Genomic DNA, 20,098 nt, shown 5'->3' with positions numbered 1-20,098 from the left:
GCTACCCAAAGGAGGCTAGCACTGGCTAACCGAGCAGTCAGCATACCACTTTCAATAGTCTGGGCTACCCGACACTGGGCCATGGGCAGTAGGCAGCTGAGCAGGGACCACAGACCATAAGCTTGCTGGGGTTATATCCGATGGGACATGTATGATGACGAGACAGTTAAAGTCAGTACTGACAGGTTGGTTTTACTCACCATAGACGTAGAAGACTGAAGGCCACCCTACGTACTGAACCAACACCCCAGCGAGAGGCATGGCCACCACAGCTCCGGCATAAGAACCTGTGACACAAAGAAAGAGCAAGACGCAGAAATATGGTACATTGATGTTTCTATTGATGTTGTGTAACGCCTCCGTCAGGCCAGATTTGAACACCTCAGCACCCACAATCGAAGTCAGTAGCAATAGCTAGCTAGCTAGCTAGCTCACGCAATATTTGGTTCTGGGTTTCGAGATTAGCTAGCAAGTTAACTAATTAACCTAGCCAACTAACCGTGGAGGGAAACAATTCACTTACAGTAAGTACAGTTAGTTAGCTCTTTGCTAGACAAAATTATGCTGCCTCCAAAACCGATAAGGTGGCTTGGAAATATGCTGGATACATTCAGTAACATAATAAGAATATTTGTGCAACATTTAGGCTAGGTGAAACATGTCATTTTTATTTGGAACAAAGCCCTGCATTCTCACCATCACACAATTGCAGTTGTTGTTTATGGAATCCAAAGACGGTCCACTACAAATCTCAATCTGGTTTAGGTAGGCATTATTTGAACACGCCTCAAATGGAAGCTCTTATCAGAGACTAAATCTGCCATTTTCATCCCACATACCTGGACCCTGGAGTGTAGAGGGCTACGTACACTTCCTGCAGCTGGCAATGCATCAGTGGAGGCTGTTGACGGGAGGACGGCTCATAATAATGGCTGGAACGGAGTGAATGGAATGGCATCAAACCATGTGTTTGATGTATTTGATACCATTCCACTAATCCCGCTCCAGCCATTACCACGAACACATCCTCCCCAATTAAGGTGCCACCAACCTCCTGTGGAATGCATGCATACGGTATGTAGGAAGACAATCTGCTGCGCTAGATTTATTTGGGATGTTACCAATAGGAACTTTTACTATAATGTGGAGGTTGTTTACAAGAACATCTTAGCTACCCTCTTGACAAGAGCATCAAGTAACATCACTAATGCTATCATCCAGAAATGTGTAGAGTAGTCTTTATTATCTCCCGGGGGCAATTCGTTTCTTCATTGTGTGGTTTAAGAGAGAGAAAGTGGGAGAGAGTGAGAGGATATTTCAATCCATTTGTTTTAGTATCTTACCACAGAATGCTGTTGTGGCCAGTCGACTTCTCTCTAGAGGCGGGGCCCATTTGGCCCAGATCCCATGGCATGCTGGGTAAGATACGCCCTATAGGGAAGTAATGAAGTGATGCACACAGTAAATATCCAAACATAATATCCAAAACACACACAGAGACAGACAGGCACACGCACACACACACCCACACCCACACACACACACACACACACACACACACACACACACACACACACACACACACACACACACACACACACACACACACACACATACCGACAGACAGACAGATGCACATTAAGTACCTCGACGAGGCCTTGGCATATCCTGACTAGTATGACACAGCTGTAGTGTGTGCGGGCAGCAGATGGAATCAGCATATTCAGAGTGGATGTGGCCACTATGGCAAAGCCAAACACTCTGAAACACATCAAGACAGAAACAGTCAGAGACAAACACACACCCAGCCTTCATTTCAACCACTGAGAGCTATAGAGACCAGAGTTTGTTAGGGGTCAGTTTCATTTTCAATTTAGTTAATTTAGGAAGTGATTATTGGCAAATATGTTCTATAAATAAAGTATAAAGATTTAAATTCTATAAAGATTTAAATTCATGAGCGGGTTTTCATTTCACTTCCTGAATTGACTGATATAAAAATAGAATTGACCCCAATCCTGAGAGAAATGTCTTTGGGAATAACCACAATCCACATGGTTCCCTGTGATGTTATTGATTAGATTGTCCCAAGATATGTAGCAGCTAAAAATGTCTGACAAAAGTCCTTGAATACAAGGGCTCGGTCTATACTTCATAAGTCAAAATGAATACATAACTGCTTGCTTGAGGCAACATCCACAGCCATACTTTAGTAGCCAATGTATACTATTCAAAGTTTATGTACTGCTTATAAATGTGTCAAGCCAACTCAGTGGCCTTCTGGTAGGACTGTCCCCCCTGAGATTGGAAGGTCGGGGGTTCAATCCCCGGCCAAGTCATACCAAAGACTGTATAAATGGGACCCAATGCGCGTCTACTTGGCCCTCTGCACTAATGTCCTGTTCAGGGGGTGTACTTGTACATGAGATGGACTCCTGTTCCTTATGAGGCTACTACTTATAAATAAGTCATATAGGACCCCTTCATGTTATCATAACACTACTGTTATCAGACGTTGTTTGGGGACAAAGGAGAAAGTGGGAAATATAATGTATAATTTAGTCAAATGTAATGTATACTTTAGTCAAATATAATGTATACTCTAGTAAAATATTTTGTATACTCTAGTAAAATATAATGTATACTTTAGTCAAATTAAGCCTAGTAGTAATAAAGTTGACCTCTGACTACTTTGAGGAAAGGTATTGACATACAATAAGGAAATAATTTAATCAATACAGGAATGATAATCCCAAAGCATCCTAAAACGTACATACTTGTTAGCTTTATATTTTTGACATATGAAACCTCCAGGAATCTGTGTGACGATGTATCCCCAGAAGAAGGACCCGTGGATCATTCCCACAGTCTCTGGATCCCAGCTGAACTGTGCTGCCTGGGGGGAGAGAAAGAGGAGGAGAGACCATGGTTGTGTTCATTAGGCACCAAACGGAAGGAAACCATCTGGGAACCAAGGGACCACCTGGATTTGTACAATAAGAAAACGCTTGTTTTGATTTTCAGTTGCAGAACATTTTGAAGCGTTTTTCGTTGCTTGCCCTGATGAACACAACCCATGACTATGGATGAGTAGCGGAGTGGGTTTGTTAAATAATGCTTCAGTGATGAGAAACCTTGCCTGAGACCTGAAGACTTGTGTTAGCTTCCCAAGCACCCTGATAAAAGCTACACTTCAAAAGGTGCTGGTTGTGATTATAAATAAGCATTTTCAAGTCAACGTCCATTGTCCAACGACAGTAATCTCCTTCCTCTGCACAAAAATAAAGTTTGCACACACTCCAACTTCAGCGAGGTCGGAAACAACCGGATGCATCTGGTTTTCATTGATACAGTATCTTCAACCTAGCTTGATTTTCCCCTGAAAAATGGATGTGGGGACTCCGCTCAGGCATTTATTTTACCCCTGCTACGTTAGGTTACACACACTGTGAGCCTCCAAGCCCAAAGTTGCAACCTTGGTTGTGGCCTGTAGCCAGCCCTCCCACTAACCTGACCTGACCCCAACCCTCCTCTTCCCACAACACTAGCTAGCAAGGTTATTTGCTACCATTCAGACAGCGAAGAACGTAGGGAAGAACCCTCTTCAAGAAAATTGTTCTTTGAGTAGAAATAGTGCCACATAGAACCATCGGTCACTTCAAAGAGCCTCCCTTTTTCAGACATTTACATTTGAGTCGTTAGCACAGACAGTCATAGTATGTAAATGTTTTCCTCAATAAAGCAGACAGTCATAGTAAGTACATGTTTTCCTCAATAAAGCAGACAGTCATAGTATGTCAATGTTTTCCTCAATAAAGCAGACAGTCATAGTATGTCAATTTTTTCCTCAATAAAGCAGACAGTCATAGTATGCAAATGTTTTCCTCAATAAAGCAGACAGTCATAGTAAGTACATATTTTCCTCAATAAAGCAGCCATCAGCAAAGTCAGAGCCACACTCTTAGAAAAAAGGTTTCCAAATGGGTTCTTCGGTTGTCCCTATAGGAGAACCCTTTTTGGTTCCATTTAGGACCCTTTTTTTCCCAGGTAGAACCCTATCTGGAACCAAAAATAACCATTTTCCAAGAAGTGCGAGTGTAAGTGCAAGATCAGTGTGACTCACCACCAGGACCTCCTTGTTGCCTTTCCAGACGGTGTGGTCGTTGACCATGCTGACGATGGCCACGCCCAGGTTGCAGCGGATGCCGAAGGAGATGCAGAAGCCCAGGCCTGAGAGGATGGCGATGATGTAGCGACGGGGAAGGCCGAAGCAGGTGCAGTCCACCACGGGCATCTCCTTCTCCTCCACAAGCTCTGGGCGGCCCTCATCCGACAGCTCGATGGTCTCGCCATTGGGCTGACGCTTTTCTAGGATTCTGGTGAAGAGCAGAGAGAGAGAGAGAGGGACAGAATTAATAATAATAATAATAATTGCACATGGTATTCATTTAGCGCTTTTCAAGGACCCAAAGTCGCTTTAAAATTGTATAAAAGAAAAACAAGAAACTGAAATCTAATGAGAATTTAATAGGGTTAAGAATTTAACCCTGTGGTGCTCCTGTGTGGCTCAGTTGGGAGCTTGGAAGAAGGAGCATTATGCTAACAACGGCAAGGTCGTGGGTTCAATTCCCATAGGGATCACATACTATACTTAAACTGTATGCTGTACTGGGAGTCTCTATGGATAAAGGTGTCTGTTAGTGTAGTATTAATAAGCAGGGAGAATGCGGACCTAACCAATGCAACAGCCAAGTCAAATTTCCATTTATGTGGTGGAAGGACACCTTTTTGAAAACCAACGTGTTTGTTGTAATGTAGACATTACAAGGTCAGCTACATGTTTACCAGGGTTGGGCTCAATTCCGTTTTCAATTCAGTCATTTCATGAATGTCAGCTTGAAGCTAGAGATGACTACATTACCATTTTCTGAAGGGCCTGGGAGGTTGTAAGCCCGGCCTCACCTCGCCCCACCCCGCCCCGCCCGCACACAAGTATTTCTTGTAACAACCCCAGCCTTGGTAAAAAATGACCATTATTGATACTGTGGATAGCATGACTGCCTCACAACCAGAAGGTTGCAGGTCCGAGTCCCGGTTGGGCTACCCCCCGAATCCAGTACTGTGAATTGGCAGTCCATACAGACTGCATCAATGTGACCCTAGCTATGTGTACATATGGTTTAGAGATCAAGCAAACATTACACATAGATTTTCTTTCCACATTTTTAGAGGTATAGCGGTTTAGGGATCATAAAGCTTGACACGCTGTCTCTCCCAAGCGTACACATGCACGCACACATGCACACACACGCACGCACGCACGCACGCACGCACGCACGCACGCACGCACCACCACGCACACACGCACACACACACACACACACACACACACACACACACACACACACACACACACACACACACACACACACACACACACACACACACACACACACACACATATGTTCAGATCATCTCTGAATCAGCAACTCCCCCTGTGTGGGAGCAGCTGTTGTTTGCCTGGTCCCTAGGTGGGTGGGTACCAGCTATAGCACATTCCCCCAGTGTCCAGTCCTTCACAGTACCCTATACCTGCTGCTGCCCTACCACTGACCACTCTGTCACACACAAACACTTTGGACACGAAAGCGCAGTTCAGAGTCCAAAGCGGCTGAGTCGTGATAGTCTGGCGTCCCATTGTGACATCAAATCAAATGTTATTTGTAACATGCGTCTAATACAACAGGTGTAGACTTTACAGTGAAATGCTTACTTACAAGCCCTTAACCAACAATGCAGAATTTTCTATCCGGCTCTGCGACCACCATCTGCAGGGAACGCACAGCCCAACCATACACCCAAATTCCCAACCACACACTTATACACACAAACACAGTATATCTGCAATGGCTCATTTCAACACCTATAGCTAGTATGGCAAAGAAAGAGAGAGTGAGAGAGGGACAGAGACAGAATTAGAGATGGTTTGTGTGTGCGTGTGTGTGTTTGTGTATATAGGTGTGTGTGTATTGGTGTGTGTGTGTATCGGTGTGTGTGTGTGTTTTAGTGTGTGCCTGCATGTGCATGTGTGTGCCTGCATGTGCATGTGTGTGTGTGTGTGTGTGTGTGTACAGGGTCACACAGGAGCTCACAGGTTGTCTAGTTTCCATGGGGGATCAAGTTACTCAGTGAGGTGGAGAATTGCGTCGAAAGAAGCAGCCGGAATCACTGCTAGGAGTCATTGGGTTCCAAAGAGGTGACTCATTGTGACTCAGTCTGGTCTGAATCAAATATAATGTCTAAATAGAAAGACTCATCCTTTATTAAAATCAAGTGATTCAGAGATTCCTGGAGATGATTCTTGCCTCACTCTATTCTCCTCTTCCATTATTTTTCTCCCACAAGTATGAACACACACACACTGAACACACACACGAACACACTCTGAACACACACACAGACACACAATGAACACAAATACACACCACACACACGCAAGTCCAACTCTTAGATTGATTAAATATTAATATACTTTTTGGGGAGATGAATTATTGAGTTTTCCCCCCTCTAATATTCTCTCTCTCTCTCTCTCTCTCTCTCTCTCTCTCTCTCTCTCTCTCTCTCTCTCTCTCTCTCTCTCTCTATCTCTCGCTCTCTCTCTCTCTCTCTGTCTATCTACACTGAACATGCAAAAATTGCTTATTTCTCACAAATGTTGTGCACAAATTTGTTTACGTCCCTGTTAGTGAGCATTTGTCCTTTGCCAAGATAATCCATCCAACTGACAGGTGTGGCATATCAAGAAGCTGATTAAACAGCATGATCATTACACAGGTGCTCCTTGTGCTGGGGACAATAAAAGGCCACTCTAAAATGTGCAGTTTTGTCACACAACACAATGCCACAGATGTCTCAAGTTTTGAGGGAGTGTGCAATTGGCATGCTGACTGCAGGAATGTCCACCAGAGCTGTTTCCAGAGAATTGAATGTTAATTTCTCTACCATAAGCCACTTCCAACTTCATTTTAGAAAATTTGGCAGTACGTCCAACTGGCCTCACAACCGCAGACCACATGTAACCACGCCAGCCCAGGACCTCCACATCCGGCTTCTTCACCTTTGGGATCGTCTGAGACCAGCCACCCGGACAGCTGATGAAACTGAGGGGTATTTCTGTCTGTAATAAAGCCCTTTTGTGGGGAAAAACGGATTCTGATTGACTGGGCCTGGCTCCCCAATGGGTGGGCCTATGCCCTCCCAGGCCCAACCATGGCTGTGCCCCTGCCCAGTCATGTGAAATCCATAGATTAGGGCCTAATTCATTTATTTCAATTGACTGATTTCCTTATATGAACTGTAACTTGAAATTGATGCATGTTGCATTTATATTTTTGTTCAGTATATCTCTCTATCTGTATGTCGCTCTTATGCCGTGCTTGTGCTTCAGCTTGTACCTCCCCCTTTCAACAAAGCAGATTCGTTGTAATCCCTTCAAACGCTGAAAACACGCAATCAGTCAGACACAAGCCAAGAACAGACTAGCAAAGGAGACAGAGAGAAAACTTGGGTCTACATTGTAATGTACATAATATTTATTTAGTAGTAGTATAACTGTGGGTACATTCAGTATATTACCATATTGATTGATACAATGTATAGATGGAGGGATAAAAAAACGGTATGTTTGGATGTAAAAGGGATTAAAGGTTATGTCCTCCCTCCCTCCATCCCTCCTATCTCTCTCTCTCTCTACCTTTCTCTCTCTCGCTCTATCCTATCCCCTGCTACCGTATCTCTTCCGGTGTATTCTCCCTCCCTCCTCACTCGCTCTCTCCCTTTTTCCATCTCTCATGCTCTGTTCGAGTGATCCCAATCTCTCCTCCCACTCCCTCTTAATCTGTCACAACATTCAGATTAGGATTACCCAAAAATATTTACTTCCGGAAATGAATATGGAGGGATAAACGATGGCATCAACCGCACCACGTACTACCGTTCCCCGCTACGCTAGTGGTTCATCCTCTCATCTCTCTCTCTAGCTCTAGCTCTCTCTCTCTCTCTCTGTCTCTCTCTCTCTCTCTCTCTCTCTCTCTCTCTCTCTCTCTTAATGCTCTTTCTCACTCTAACTCTCTCTCTCTCTCTCTATAACTATCTCTCTCACACACACTCTCTCACTCTCTTGCTCTCTCTCTCTCTCTCTAACTCTCTCTCGCTCTCTTGCTCTCTCTCTAACTCTCTCTCACTCTCTCTAACTCTCCCTCTCTCTCCCTCTCTCTCCTTCTAACTCTAACACACTCAATCCATCTGCTCCAACATCTCTTTCCCTCACTCCAGCCTTTCTTTTATGTCTTTCTTGTTTTTACCATCATACACTATTATTTTCTAACCATCTCAGTTTTAGCAAAAAGTCACATTTGGGGAATTCCACTTATTATTCAATTCAGTTAATGAGAAGAATAACTGGTACACTAGGCACTGTGGTATGCTAGGATTGTTTAGCATACTTACTTACTTACTTATGTGCAATATACAGTATTTCAAATAACAAAATAGGATATTTTTTCCTTCAATATGCAGATTTGATTGAGATGATACCGTTTCTTTGTCAAAAGTAAGCAATTTGATGTGGTGGCTGGCCCACCACAACAATAATATATTTGATAATATATTGTTTATTTATAATATTACATTTCCCTTAGCGCATTTGGGATTTTAGCACCTCTGATAATCTGCTGAATAATGGTATCCATGGTATCCATCCACCCAATACAAATGGAGGAGATGAAATGGTGACTAAACACCTGAGTGCTACCAGCTCCATCCCAGCTAAGCTGAGTGGTGGGGATGTTGCAGGAGGGCCCTCATTAACCATCAGCCTTTGTATTGAGATGCAACGAGACAGATTGCAGCCTGGCACCGGCACATATGTTACCTGCTAATGAGACTAGCCATCGGCGCTAATTAACGTTAATTACACTTCTATTCACTCATAGGGCTGCTCTTTCCCCCACGGTGTGTGGTCTCTGGTCCAGGGCTTCCACAGTTCCCTAGTGGGACGTCCACTACACTAGTACTTACAAAGCTGTGTATCTCTTTAACCCAAGAGCACTATCAGGGGGGCCAAATTCACTGGAAATGTTAATTTAATCAATTCTGAAAATTTACTTTTCAATGTATTAAATTCAAAATGTAATTAAATAAGTATTTGAACACATATTCAATTAATGGATAGAATTTCCACCATCATCACCACCATCATCACCACCATCATCACCACCATTATCATCACTACTATCATCATCACCATCATCTTTCTGTGTCCTCGTGTGACGCTCAACCACTTCATTTCCCGGTCAGCTGATACAGTTCATATCTCGTTAGGATAGTGAGTTCTGATTGGTCTCAGCTGGCAGCAGTTAAGAGGTAGGAAACGAGACGTAAGGCATGAGTCACATGACCCTAGGCACTGTATTAATGATGGCAGGAAGAAGGAATCCTGTGTAGCACATGAGGATGTGTGAAATTCACTCCTCAGCCTGTAGTGTCCCCACTTGCGCTACCGAATAGCTGGGTAAGACTCTTCAGGAGGGCGGTCTTGTGTGTTTGCACTTTTGGAACAATTCCATTGGTTCCATCGTGCCTGATAGGAACCCCTTTTTCTTTATATTTCCTGTCCGTTATTTTAACGGTAGCCTTTAAAAAAAAACAAATACAACACGTTGGCAGTCGAGGAATACGATCATCATTAAATTGAGGGACAACAGATAATTCAGGTCCTCTTTTCATTGCTGCTCCAGTCAAATGTCAAATAGCAACCTTGGTTTATTCAACTGGTACCTTTCAGCCTTGACTGTGTGTGTGGCGTGAAGCACTGCACTACCCATCATGCAATGTGAACATAGCATGGTCATTTGTTTCACATTTATCAGCAGAAGGCTTAAGTGAATCAGACGTGGCCTTAAGCTGACAGTATATGCTATTGACTTGCAGATAAGATAACACATGCATACACATATCTACATGTACAGCAAGTCCCAGCTAGTCCCTCTGGTGGTGTAACAGTCTTGCTTCCGTCCCTCTCCTCGACCCTCTGCCCACATCGACAACAGTCACCCTCGAAGCACCGTTACTGTGACACTCTGGCTCCATGGACTTTGATATTTGAGCCAGGGTTGTTCATTTTCATTTTGGGTGTATTTCTATGTTGGTTTTTCTAGTTGTTCATTTCTATGTTTGGTGATTATTCATGTGACTCCCAATCGGAGGTAACGAGTGACAGCTGTCGGCTCGTTATCTCTGATTGGGAGCCATATTTAAACTGTGTGGTTTCACCTTGGTTTGGTGGGTTTTTGTTTCCTTGATCCTGTTTAGTCAGTGTCAGATTTGGACTTCACTTTCGTCATTTTTGGTTTGTTGTTTTTATCGTGGTTTCTTTAATAATAAAGTCTACGATGTTCGCTCAACACGCTGCGCTTTGGTCTGCTCCTTTCGACGATCGTGACAGAAAAACCCACCGTAAAAGGACCAAGCAGCGCGTCCAGGAGCAAAGGGTCTGGACATGGGAGGAGCTGTTGGACGGAAAAGGGTCCTGGACTTGGGAGGAGATCCTGGATGGGATGGATCGCCGTCCATGGAGCGAGACGGTGGAGAGGCGACGGCGAGAGGAGCAACGGCGTCAGCAGGGCCATCGTCGGAAGGACGGGAGGCAACCCCAAAAAATTTTTTGGGGGGGGCACATGGCTTGGGCGACTGGGCAGCAGGAGGCTGCCACAGGGCTGAAGGAGGAGAAAAGGGGGCGGATTCAGGAGGCCACCAGGCCAGGGGTACACCGCCCTGTACGTCCTGTGCGGATGCCTCACACAGAGTGTGTGAGGGTAGGCATTCAGCCAGGACGGGTGGTGGCCGCTATTCACTCCAGGCCTCCTATCCGTCTCCACAGCCCGGTTCGGCCTGTTCCTGCTCCACGCACCAGGGATATGGTGCGCGTCGCCAGCCCAGCCCGGCCTGTTCCTGCTCCACGCACCAGGGATATGGTGCGCGTCGCCAGCCCAGCCCGGCCTGTTCCTGCTCCACGCACCAGGGATACGGTGCGCCGCCAGCCCGGCCCGGCCTGTTCCGGCCACCCGCACCAGGGATACGGTGCGCGTCGCCAGCCCAGCCCGGCCTGTTCCTGCTCTCCGCACTAGGCCTTATGTGCGTCCCCCAGGGTCCAGCATGCCCTGTTGCTGCTCCCCGCACTAGGCCTTATGTGCGTCCCCAGGGTCCAGCATGCCCTGTTGCTTCTCCCCGCACTAGCCCTGAGATGCGTGTCCTCAGCCCGGTACCTCCAGTTCCGGCACCACGCACCAGGCCTACGATGCGCCTCAGACGGCCAGAGTCTGCCGTCTGCCCAACGGGGCCTGAACTGTCCGTCTGCCCAACGCCGTCTGAACTGCCCGTCTGCCCAACGGCGCCTGAACTGCCCGTCTGCCCAACGCCGTCTGAACTGTCCGTCTGCCAAGCGCCGCAGGAACTGCCCGTCTGTACTGAGCCTGCAAAGCCGCCCCGTCTGCCATGAGCCTTCAGAGCCGTCCGCCAGACCGGAGCCGCTAGAGCTCTCCGCCAGACAGGAGCAGCCAGAGCCTTCCGCCAGACAGGATCAGCCAGAGCCTTCCGCCAGACAGGAGCAGCCAGAGCCTTCCGCCAGACAGGATCAGCCAGAGCCTTCCGCCAGACAGGATCAGCCAGAGCCTTCCGCCAGACAGGATCAGCCAGAGCCTTCCGCCAGACAGGATCAGCCAGAGCCTTCTGCCAGACAGGATCAGCCAGAGCCTTCTGCCAGACAGGATCAGCCAGAGCCTTCTGCCAGACAGGATCAGCCAGAGCCTTCCGCCAGCCAGGATCCGCCAGAGCCGTCCAGCCAGGATCCGCCAGAGCCGTCCAGCCAGGATCCGCCAGAGCCAGCCAGCCAGGATCCGCCATTCAGTCCGGTGCTGCCCCTCAGGCCGGTGCTGCCCCTTAGTCAGGTACTGTCCCTTAGCCCGGTGCTGCCCCTTAGTCCGGTGCTGCCCCTTAGTCTGGTGCTGCCCCTTAGTCCGGTGCTGCCCCTTAGTCCGGTGCTGCCCCTTAGTCCGGTGCCGCCCCTTAATCCAGTGGGGTTTAGTTGGGGGGTGGTCATGTGGAGGGGGCTACGGAAGCGGATAGTGACTAAGGTGGGGTGGGGACCACGACCTGGGCCAGAGCCGCCACCATGGACAGACGCCCACCCAGACCCTCCCCTAGACTGTATGCTGGTGCGCCCGGAGTTCGCACCTTTAGGGGGGGGTACTGTGACACTCTGGCTCCATGGACTTTGATATTTGAGCCAGGGTTGTTCATTTTCATTTTGGGTGTATTTCTATGTTGGTTTTTCTAGTTGTTCATTTCTATGTTTGGTGATTATTCATGTGACTCCCAATCGGAGGTAACGAGTGACAGCTGTCGGCTCGTTATCTCTGATTGGGAGCCATATTTAAACTGTGTGGTTTCACCTTGGTTTGGTGGGTTTTTGTTTCCTTGATCCTGTTTAGTCAGTGTCAGATTTGGACTTCACTTTCGTCATTTTTGGTTTGTTGTTTTTATCGTGGTTTCTTTAATAATAAAGTCTACGATGTTCGCTCAACACGCTGCGCTTTGGTCTGCTCCTTTCGACGATCGTGACAGTTACCCGTCGCTCCACAAAAGCCGCTGCCCTTGCAGAGCAAGGGAAAACAACTACTTCAAGGTCTCAGAGCGAGTGACGTCACCGATTGAAATGCTACTAGTGCGCACCGCTAACTAGCTAGCCATTTCACACCGGTTACACTGGCTCTATGGAATCCATATCTACATGTACAGCTGGTCCCAGCTAGTCCCTCCGGTGGCACTATGGAATCCATTGCAGTCTGTTAAAAATGTTAGTAATAATAAGACGGAGAAGAAGAAGAAGAAGAAGGCAATAGCATCTTTCATAACATATACAGCATTCCATACTGAGAGGAAGATCTAAAGGGTCTAATGACTGGATGTAGACTCTGTGACATGCAGTGAAGTACTGTAACAGAGGACTGTTCTACAGTTAGAAACAGTAGGCTACTGTTCGTTATTGGGCGTGTCCTAAATCTACCTTGTCTTCTACTTACTAAAACGACATACAGTGCCTTGCAAAAGTATTCATCCCACTTGCCGTTTTTCCTATTTTGTTGCATTACAACCTGTAATGTAAATTGATTTTTTTTTGGATTTCATGTAATGGACATACACAAAATACTCCAAATTGGTGAAGTGAAATGAAAAAATTTACTTGTTTCAAAAATTATAAAAAATGAATAATGGAAAAGTGGTGTGTGCATATGTATTCACCCCCTTTGCTATGAAGCCCCTAAATAAGATCTGGTGCAACCAATTACATTCAGACATTTAGAACGAACGACTGGGTTGCGTCTGTAATTAAATAAAGTCCACCTATGTGCAATCTAAGTGTCACATGATCTCAGTATATATACACCTGTTCTGAAAGGCCCCAGAGACTGCAACACCACTAAGCAAGGGGCACCACCAAGCAAGCGGCACCATGAAGACCAAGGAGCTCTCCAAACAGGTCAGGGACAAAGTTGTGGAGAAGTACAGATCAGGGTTGGGTTATAAAAAAATATCAGAAACTTTGAACATCCCACGGAGCACCATTAAATCCATTATAAAAAATTTTCAAGAATATGGCACCACAACAAACCTGCCAAGAGAGGGCTGCCCACCAAAACTCACGGACCAGGCAAGGAGGGCATTAATCAGAGAGGGAACAAAGAGACCAAAGATAACCCTGAGGGAGCTGCAAAGCTCCACAGCGGAGATGGGAGTATCTGTCCATAGGACCACTTTAAGCCATACACTCCACAGAGCTGGGCTTTACAGAAGAGTGGCCAGAAAAAGAATAGTTATGCACGCTCAAGTGTTCTGTTTTTTTGTCAAATTTCTTGGTTGTTTCCCAATAAAAAATATTTTGCATCTTCAAAGTGGTAGGGATGTTGTGTAAATCAAATGATACAAATACCACAAAATTCCATTTTAATTCCAGGTTGTAACGCAACAAAATAGGAAAAATACCTTTGCAAGCCACAGTACTGTGTACTAATCGTACTACATACTATTTAGAATGTACTGTTTAGTAACAATGTATGCAGTAAGCAACAAATGTCAACATGCTAGGCTTACCCATACTGAGAATGCGTCATGTAATTGGCAATTGCGTTGTTTCCTGCCGTTCGTTCATTTTGATCTAGCCCGTCTTCTTATCTGATTATCAACTGTTGTCAAACACACCTGGGTCTGAAAAGACGATTCTCTCCCACAATAGCATGCATCAAATTCGTAGTAGATGGAAAGCCAAAAAGGACATCCTGGCATTTAAAGCATACTCAATTCTTACATTTTCACACAGAACTATATATTTTCGCGTACCCAATCAGCCTATTATTTAGAACGCAGGTATGGGTATTGGGACACGGCCAGTGTCAGTGATGCTCTGTGTAGAGCTGTGGATATGGACTGGATGTTCATCTAAAATAATGTAGTATCTATCTGTCCGTCCGTCCGTCCATCCATCCATCCATTCTCATCTACAACATTGACCTAGGAGTTGCTGTAGCAGTTCTGCAGGCTATAACAGGTCATAAGCTCATTGGTCAATGCTCATTGGTCAGATCATAGCTCATTGGTCACCATAGCAGCACCCACCCGTAGTCTGCGCTCCAGCAGGTATATCTCACTGGTCATTCCCAAAGCCAACACCTCCTTTGGCCGCCATTCCTTCCAGTTCTCTGCTGCCAATGACTGGAACGAATTGCAAAAATCTCTGAAGCTGGAGACTCTTATCTCCCTCAATAACTTTAAGCATCAGTTGTCAGAGCACCTTACCGATCACTGCACCTGTACACAGCCCATCTGAAATTAGCCCACCCAACTACCTCATCCCTATATTGTTATTTATTTTGCTCTTTTGCACCCCAGTATCTCTATTTGCACATAATCTCTTGCACATCTAGCATTCCAGTGTTAATACTATTGTAATTATTCTGCACTATAGCCTATTTATTGCCTTACCTCCATAACTTGCTACATTTGCACACACTGTATATATATTTTCTGTTGTATTTTTGACTTTATGTTTTTTTACCCCATATGTAACTCTGTGTTGTTTTTATTGCACTGCTTTGCTTTATCTTGGCCAGGTCGCAGTTGTAAATGAGAACCTGTTCTCAACTGGTTTACCTGGTTAAATAAAGGTGAAATAAATAAATAAAATAAATAAATAAGGTAGGTAATAAAATACACACTACATCACTGCCAGATAGAACAGACTGGCTGGGCCTCCATGTGTGTTGTAACATATAGACTGGCTGGGCCGCCATGTGTTATAACATATAGAACAGACTGGCTGGGCCTCCATGTGTGTTGTAACATATAGACTGGCTGGGCCTCCATGTGTTATAACATATAGAACAGACTGGCTGGGCCTCCATGTGTTATAACATATAGAACAGACTGGCTGGGCCTCCATGTGTTATAACATATAGAACAGACTGGCTGGGTCTCGATGTGTTATAACATATAGAACAGACTGGCTGGGTCTCGATGTGTTATAACATATAGACTGGCTGGGCCTCCATGTGTTATAACAGATAGAACAGACTGGCTGGGCCTCCATGTGTTGTAACATATAGACTGGCTGGGCCTCCATGTGTTATAACAGATAGAACAGACTGGCTGGGTCTCGATGTGTTATAACATATAGGACAGACTGGCTGGGCAAATGAGCCGACGACATAATAGTCTTTTGTTACCTTTTATATTACATTCACCAATTCACAGAGCGTTCCTGATAATCCCCTCATAAGAGGATGTGCGACAGACAGAGAGAAATAGAGGGAGAGAGAGAGAGAGTAAAATGTTAGGTAATCCCAGACTCCCTAGTCATCACTTGTCCACATATAATTGCTGTCCTCTTGCTGTCCTCATGTCCGTCCCACTCATACTGTCCCTCCCTCCTATTGCTGTCCATCCCTCCTCTTGCTGTCCCTCCCTCCTCTTGCTGTCCCTCCCTCCTCTTGCTGTCCCTCCCTCCTCTTGCTGTCCCTCCCTCCTCTTGCTGTCCCTCCCTCCTCTTGCTGTCCCTCCCTCCTCTTGCTGTCCCTCCCTCCTCTTGCTGTCCCTCCCTCCTCTTGCTGTCCATCCCTCCTCTTGCTGTCCCTCCCTCCTCTTGCTGTCCCTCCCTCCTCTTGCTGTCCTCTCATCTTGTCTGTCTACAGTCTGTTGTCATAGTGTCTGCTGTACCGTCTGTTGTCATAGTGTCTGCTGTACAGTCTGTTGTCATAGTGTCTGCTGTACAGTCTGTTGTCATAGTGTCTGCTGTACAGTCTGTTGTCATTGTGTCTGCTGTACAGTCTGTTGTCATAGTGTCTGCTGTACAGTCTGTTGTCATAGTGTCTGCTGTACAGTCTGTTGTCATAGTGTCTGCTGTACCGTCTGTTGTCATAGTGTCTGCTGTACAGTCTGTTGTCATAGTGTCTGCTGTACAGTCTGTTGTCATGGTGTCTGCTGTACAGTCTGTTGTCATGGTGTCTGCTGTACAGTCTGTTGTCATAGTGTCTGCTGTACAGTCTGTTGTCATAGTGTCTGCTGTATAGTCTGTTGTCATAGTGTCTGCTGTACAGTCTGTTGTCATGGTGTCTGCTGTACAGTCTGTTGTCATAGTGTCTGCTGTACAGTCTGTTGTCATAGTGTCTGCTGTACAGTCTGTTGTCATAGTGTCTGCTGTACAGTCTGTTGTCATAGTGTCTGCTGTACAGTCTGTTGTCATAGTGTCTGCTGTACAGTCTGTTGTCATAGTGTCTGCTGTACAGTCTGTTGTCATAGTGTCTGCTGTGCAGTCTGTTGTCATAGTGTCTGCTGTAAAGTCTGTTGTCATAGTGTCTGCTGTGCAGTCTGTTGTCATAGTGTCTGCTGTGCAGTCTGTTGTCATGGTGTCTGCTGTACAGTCTGTTGTCATAGTGTCTGCTGTACAGTCTGTTGTCATAGTGTCTGCTGTACAGTCTGTTGTCATAGTGTCTGCTGTACAGTCTGTTGTCATAGTGTCTGCTGTACAGTCTGTTGTCATAGTGTCTGCTGTGCAGTCTGTTGTCATAGTGTCTGCTGTAAAGTCTGTTGTCATAGTGTCTGCTGTGCAGTCTGTTGTCATAGTGTCTGCTGTGCAGTCTGTTGTCATGGTGTCTGCTGTACAGTCTGTTGTCATAGTGTCTGCTGTACAGTCTGTTGTCATAGTGGGATGGGCCTGGAGAAATGTACCCACTCTAAAATTCAAAGCAAGAGCTATGTACAGTAAATGCAAGGACTGACCATCCATGATATCAAAAGTATAGTTTGAACCATGTTTTGAGGCTAAACAGTGTTACATTTACTTTGTTTACAAATATTGGAGTAAAACAAGCTTATATTTGGGGTTCCTGATGGGGTACTACAGTTGAACTAAGCTCATGAGGCATTTACAGTGAGGGAAAAAAGTATTTGATCCCCTGCTGATTTTGTATGTTTGCCCACTGACAAAGAAATGATCAGTCCATAATTTCAATTGTAGGTTTATTTGAACAGTGAGAGACAGAATAACAACAAAAAAATCCAGAAAAACGCATGTCAAAAATTTTATAAATTGATTTTCATTTTAATGAGGGAAATAAGTATTTGACCCCCTCTCAATCAGAAAGATTTCTGGCTCCCAGGTGTCTTTTATACAGGTAACAAACTGAGATTAGGAGCACACTCTTAAAGGGAGTGTTCCTAATCTCAGTTTGTTACCTGTATAAAAGACACCTGTCCACAGAAGCAATCAATCAATCAGATTCCAAACTCTCCACCATGGCCAAGACCAAAGAGCTCTCCAAGGATGTCAGCGACAAGATTGTAGACCTACACAAGGCTGGAATTGTCACGCCCTGGCTCTGGGGACACTTGTATGTTGAGCCAGGGTGTGCGTTTCATTTGTTTATCTAGGTGTTTCATTTCTATGTTGACCAGTGTGGTTCTCAATCAGAGGCAACGAGTGTCAGCTGTGGCTGGTTGTCTCTGATTGGGAACCACATTTAAACAGGCTGTTTTCCCACAGTAGTTGTGGGATCTTGTTTCTAGTTGGTTTGTGTTAGACCGTGAACTGTCACGTTATCGTTTTGTTGTTTTGATCGTGTATTCACTAAATAAAGAGTATGTTTGCCTGCAACGCTGCGCCTTGGTCCTCCTCTCTTACCGACGAGCGTGACAGAAGATCCCACCAAGACTGGACCAAGCAGCAAGTCCAGGAGCCATCGCCTGAGAGATCTCTAGCGGATCTCCTTCGCCTCCTCGACTGGGTCAAGCCATGTGAGGAAGAGAGGGGCTTGACGTGGAAGCAGAAGGGCGAAAGGCTGGCAAAAAGTATGGAGACCTGGTCCACGGGTAGGAGTGAAGCCCATACAATTTTTAGGGGGGGGCTAACGCCGTGGACGACGGGGCAGCAAGAGACCGCGACAGAGCAGCCCAGCGGGTTGGCAGAGGAGGCCGCCAGGTTACGGGGGCCACTGGTCGAAGAGGGGAAGGAAGGTGTAGAGGCACGGCGAGAGGTACTGGGGTGTGTTACCAGTCCGGTCCGGCCCGTTCCTGATCCCTGCATAGGGCCAGTGGTGTGTGTCCCCAGTACGGTCCGGCCTGTTCCTGTTCCTCGCATCGAGCCTGTGGTGCGCGCCGCCAGCCCGGCCCGGCCTGTTCCTGCTCCCCGCACCGAGCCTATGGTGCGGTCGCCAGCCCGGTCCGGCCCGCTCCTGCTCCCCCACACCAAGCCAGTGGTGTGCGTCGTCAGTCCGGCACGGCCCGTGCCTGTTCCCCACACCAAGCCAGTGGTGTGCGTCGCCAGCCCGGTCCGGCCCGCTCCTGCTCCCCACACCAAGCCAGTGGTGTGCGTCGCCAGTCCGGCACGGCCCGTGCCTGTTCCCCACACCAAGCCAGTGGTGTGCGTCGCCAGCCCGGTCCGGTCCGCTCCTGCTCCCCACACCAAGCCAGTGGTGTGCGTCGCCAGTCCGGCACGGCCCTTGCCTGTTCCCCACCAAGCCAGTGGTGTGCGTCGCCAGTCCGGTCAGGCCCGCTCCTGCTCCCCGCACCAAGCCTATGGTACGCGTCGCCAGTCCGGCACGGCCTGCGCCTGTTCCACCGGTGCCTGGTCCGGCACCGGTCAGCTGCTTCACGCCGGAGCTAGAGCAATCCGCTCCACCAGTGTGCAGTCCAGCTCCGGTCAGCGGGGCCAGACCGGACCAGGGGTACTTTGGGGGGTTGGAGAGGGAGTGGGGATCAGGCCCGGAGCCGGATCCGCCGCCAAGGCGGAGTGCCCACCCGGTCCCTCCCCTGTGGTATTTAGTTGACGCGGTCGGAGTCCGCGCCTTTAGGGGGGGGTACTGTCACGCCCTGGCTCTGGGGACACTTGTATGTTGAGCCAGGGTGTGCGTTTCATTTGTTTATCTAGGTGTTTCATTTCTATGTTGGCCAGTGTGGTTCTCAATCAGAGGCAACGAGTGTCAGCTGTGGCTGGTTGTCTCTGATTGGGAACCACATTTAAACAGGCTGTTTTCCCACAGTAGTTGTGGGATCTTGTTTCTAGTTGGTTTGTGTTAGACCGTGAACTGTCACGTTATCGTTTTGTTGTTTTGATCGTGTATTCACTAAATAAAGAGTATGTTTGCCTGCAACGCTGCGCCTTGGTCCTCCTCTCTTACCGACGAGCGTGACAGGAATGGGCTACAAGACCATCGCCAAGCAGCTTGGTGAGAAGGTGACAACAGTTGGTGCAATTATTCGCTAATGGAAGAAACACAAAAGAACTGTCAATCTCCCTCGGCCTGGGGCTCCATGCAAGACTCACCTTGTGGAGTTGCAATGATCATGAGAACGGTGAGGAATCAGTCAAAACTACACGGGAGGATCTTGTCAATGATCTCAAGGCAGCTGGGACCATAGTCACCAAGAAAACAATTGGTAACACACTACACCGTGAAGGACTGAAATCCTGCAGCGCCCGCAAGGTCCCCCT

The 20,098-nt window shown here is 46.9% G+C and overlaps 1 protein-coding gene across 1 annotated transcript in view; it reads right to left on the bottom strand.

Annotated features, from left to right (window-relative positions):
* Positions 1–20,098, bottom strand: part of LOC121551572 (vesicular glutamate transporter 1) — a 42,229-nt gene that overhangs the window by 9,344 nt on the left and 12,787 nt on the right. The window contains exons 2-6 of the mRNA XM_045205055.1: positions 4,124–4,376; positions 2,778–2,896; positions 1,647–1,761; positions 1,344–1,431; positions 201–287 (exon numbers count right to left, since the gene is read on the bottom strand). Of these exons, the coding sequence (XP_045060990.1) occupies positions 201–287; positions 1,344–1,431; positions 1,647–1,761; positions 2,778–2,896; positions 4,124–4,376 (662 nt within the window). The remainder of the gene's footprint in view (positions 1–200; positions 288–1,343; positions 1,432–1,646; positions 1,762–2,777; positions 2,897–4,123; positions 4,377–20,098) is intronic.

This window comes from Coregonus clupeaformis, chromosome 19 (genome assembly GCF_020615455.1).
Source record: "Coregonus clupeaformis isolate EN_2021a chromosome 19, ASM2061545v1, whole genome shotgun sequence".
NCBI classification, from domain to species: Eukaryota; Metazoa; Chordata; class Actinopteri; order Salmoniformes; family Salmonidae; genus Coregonus; species Coregonus clupeaformis.
Note: the sequence above shows the minus strand (reverse complement) of the source record. Positions and strands in the feature narration are given on the sequence as shown.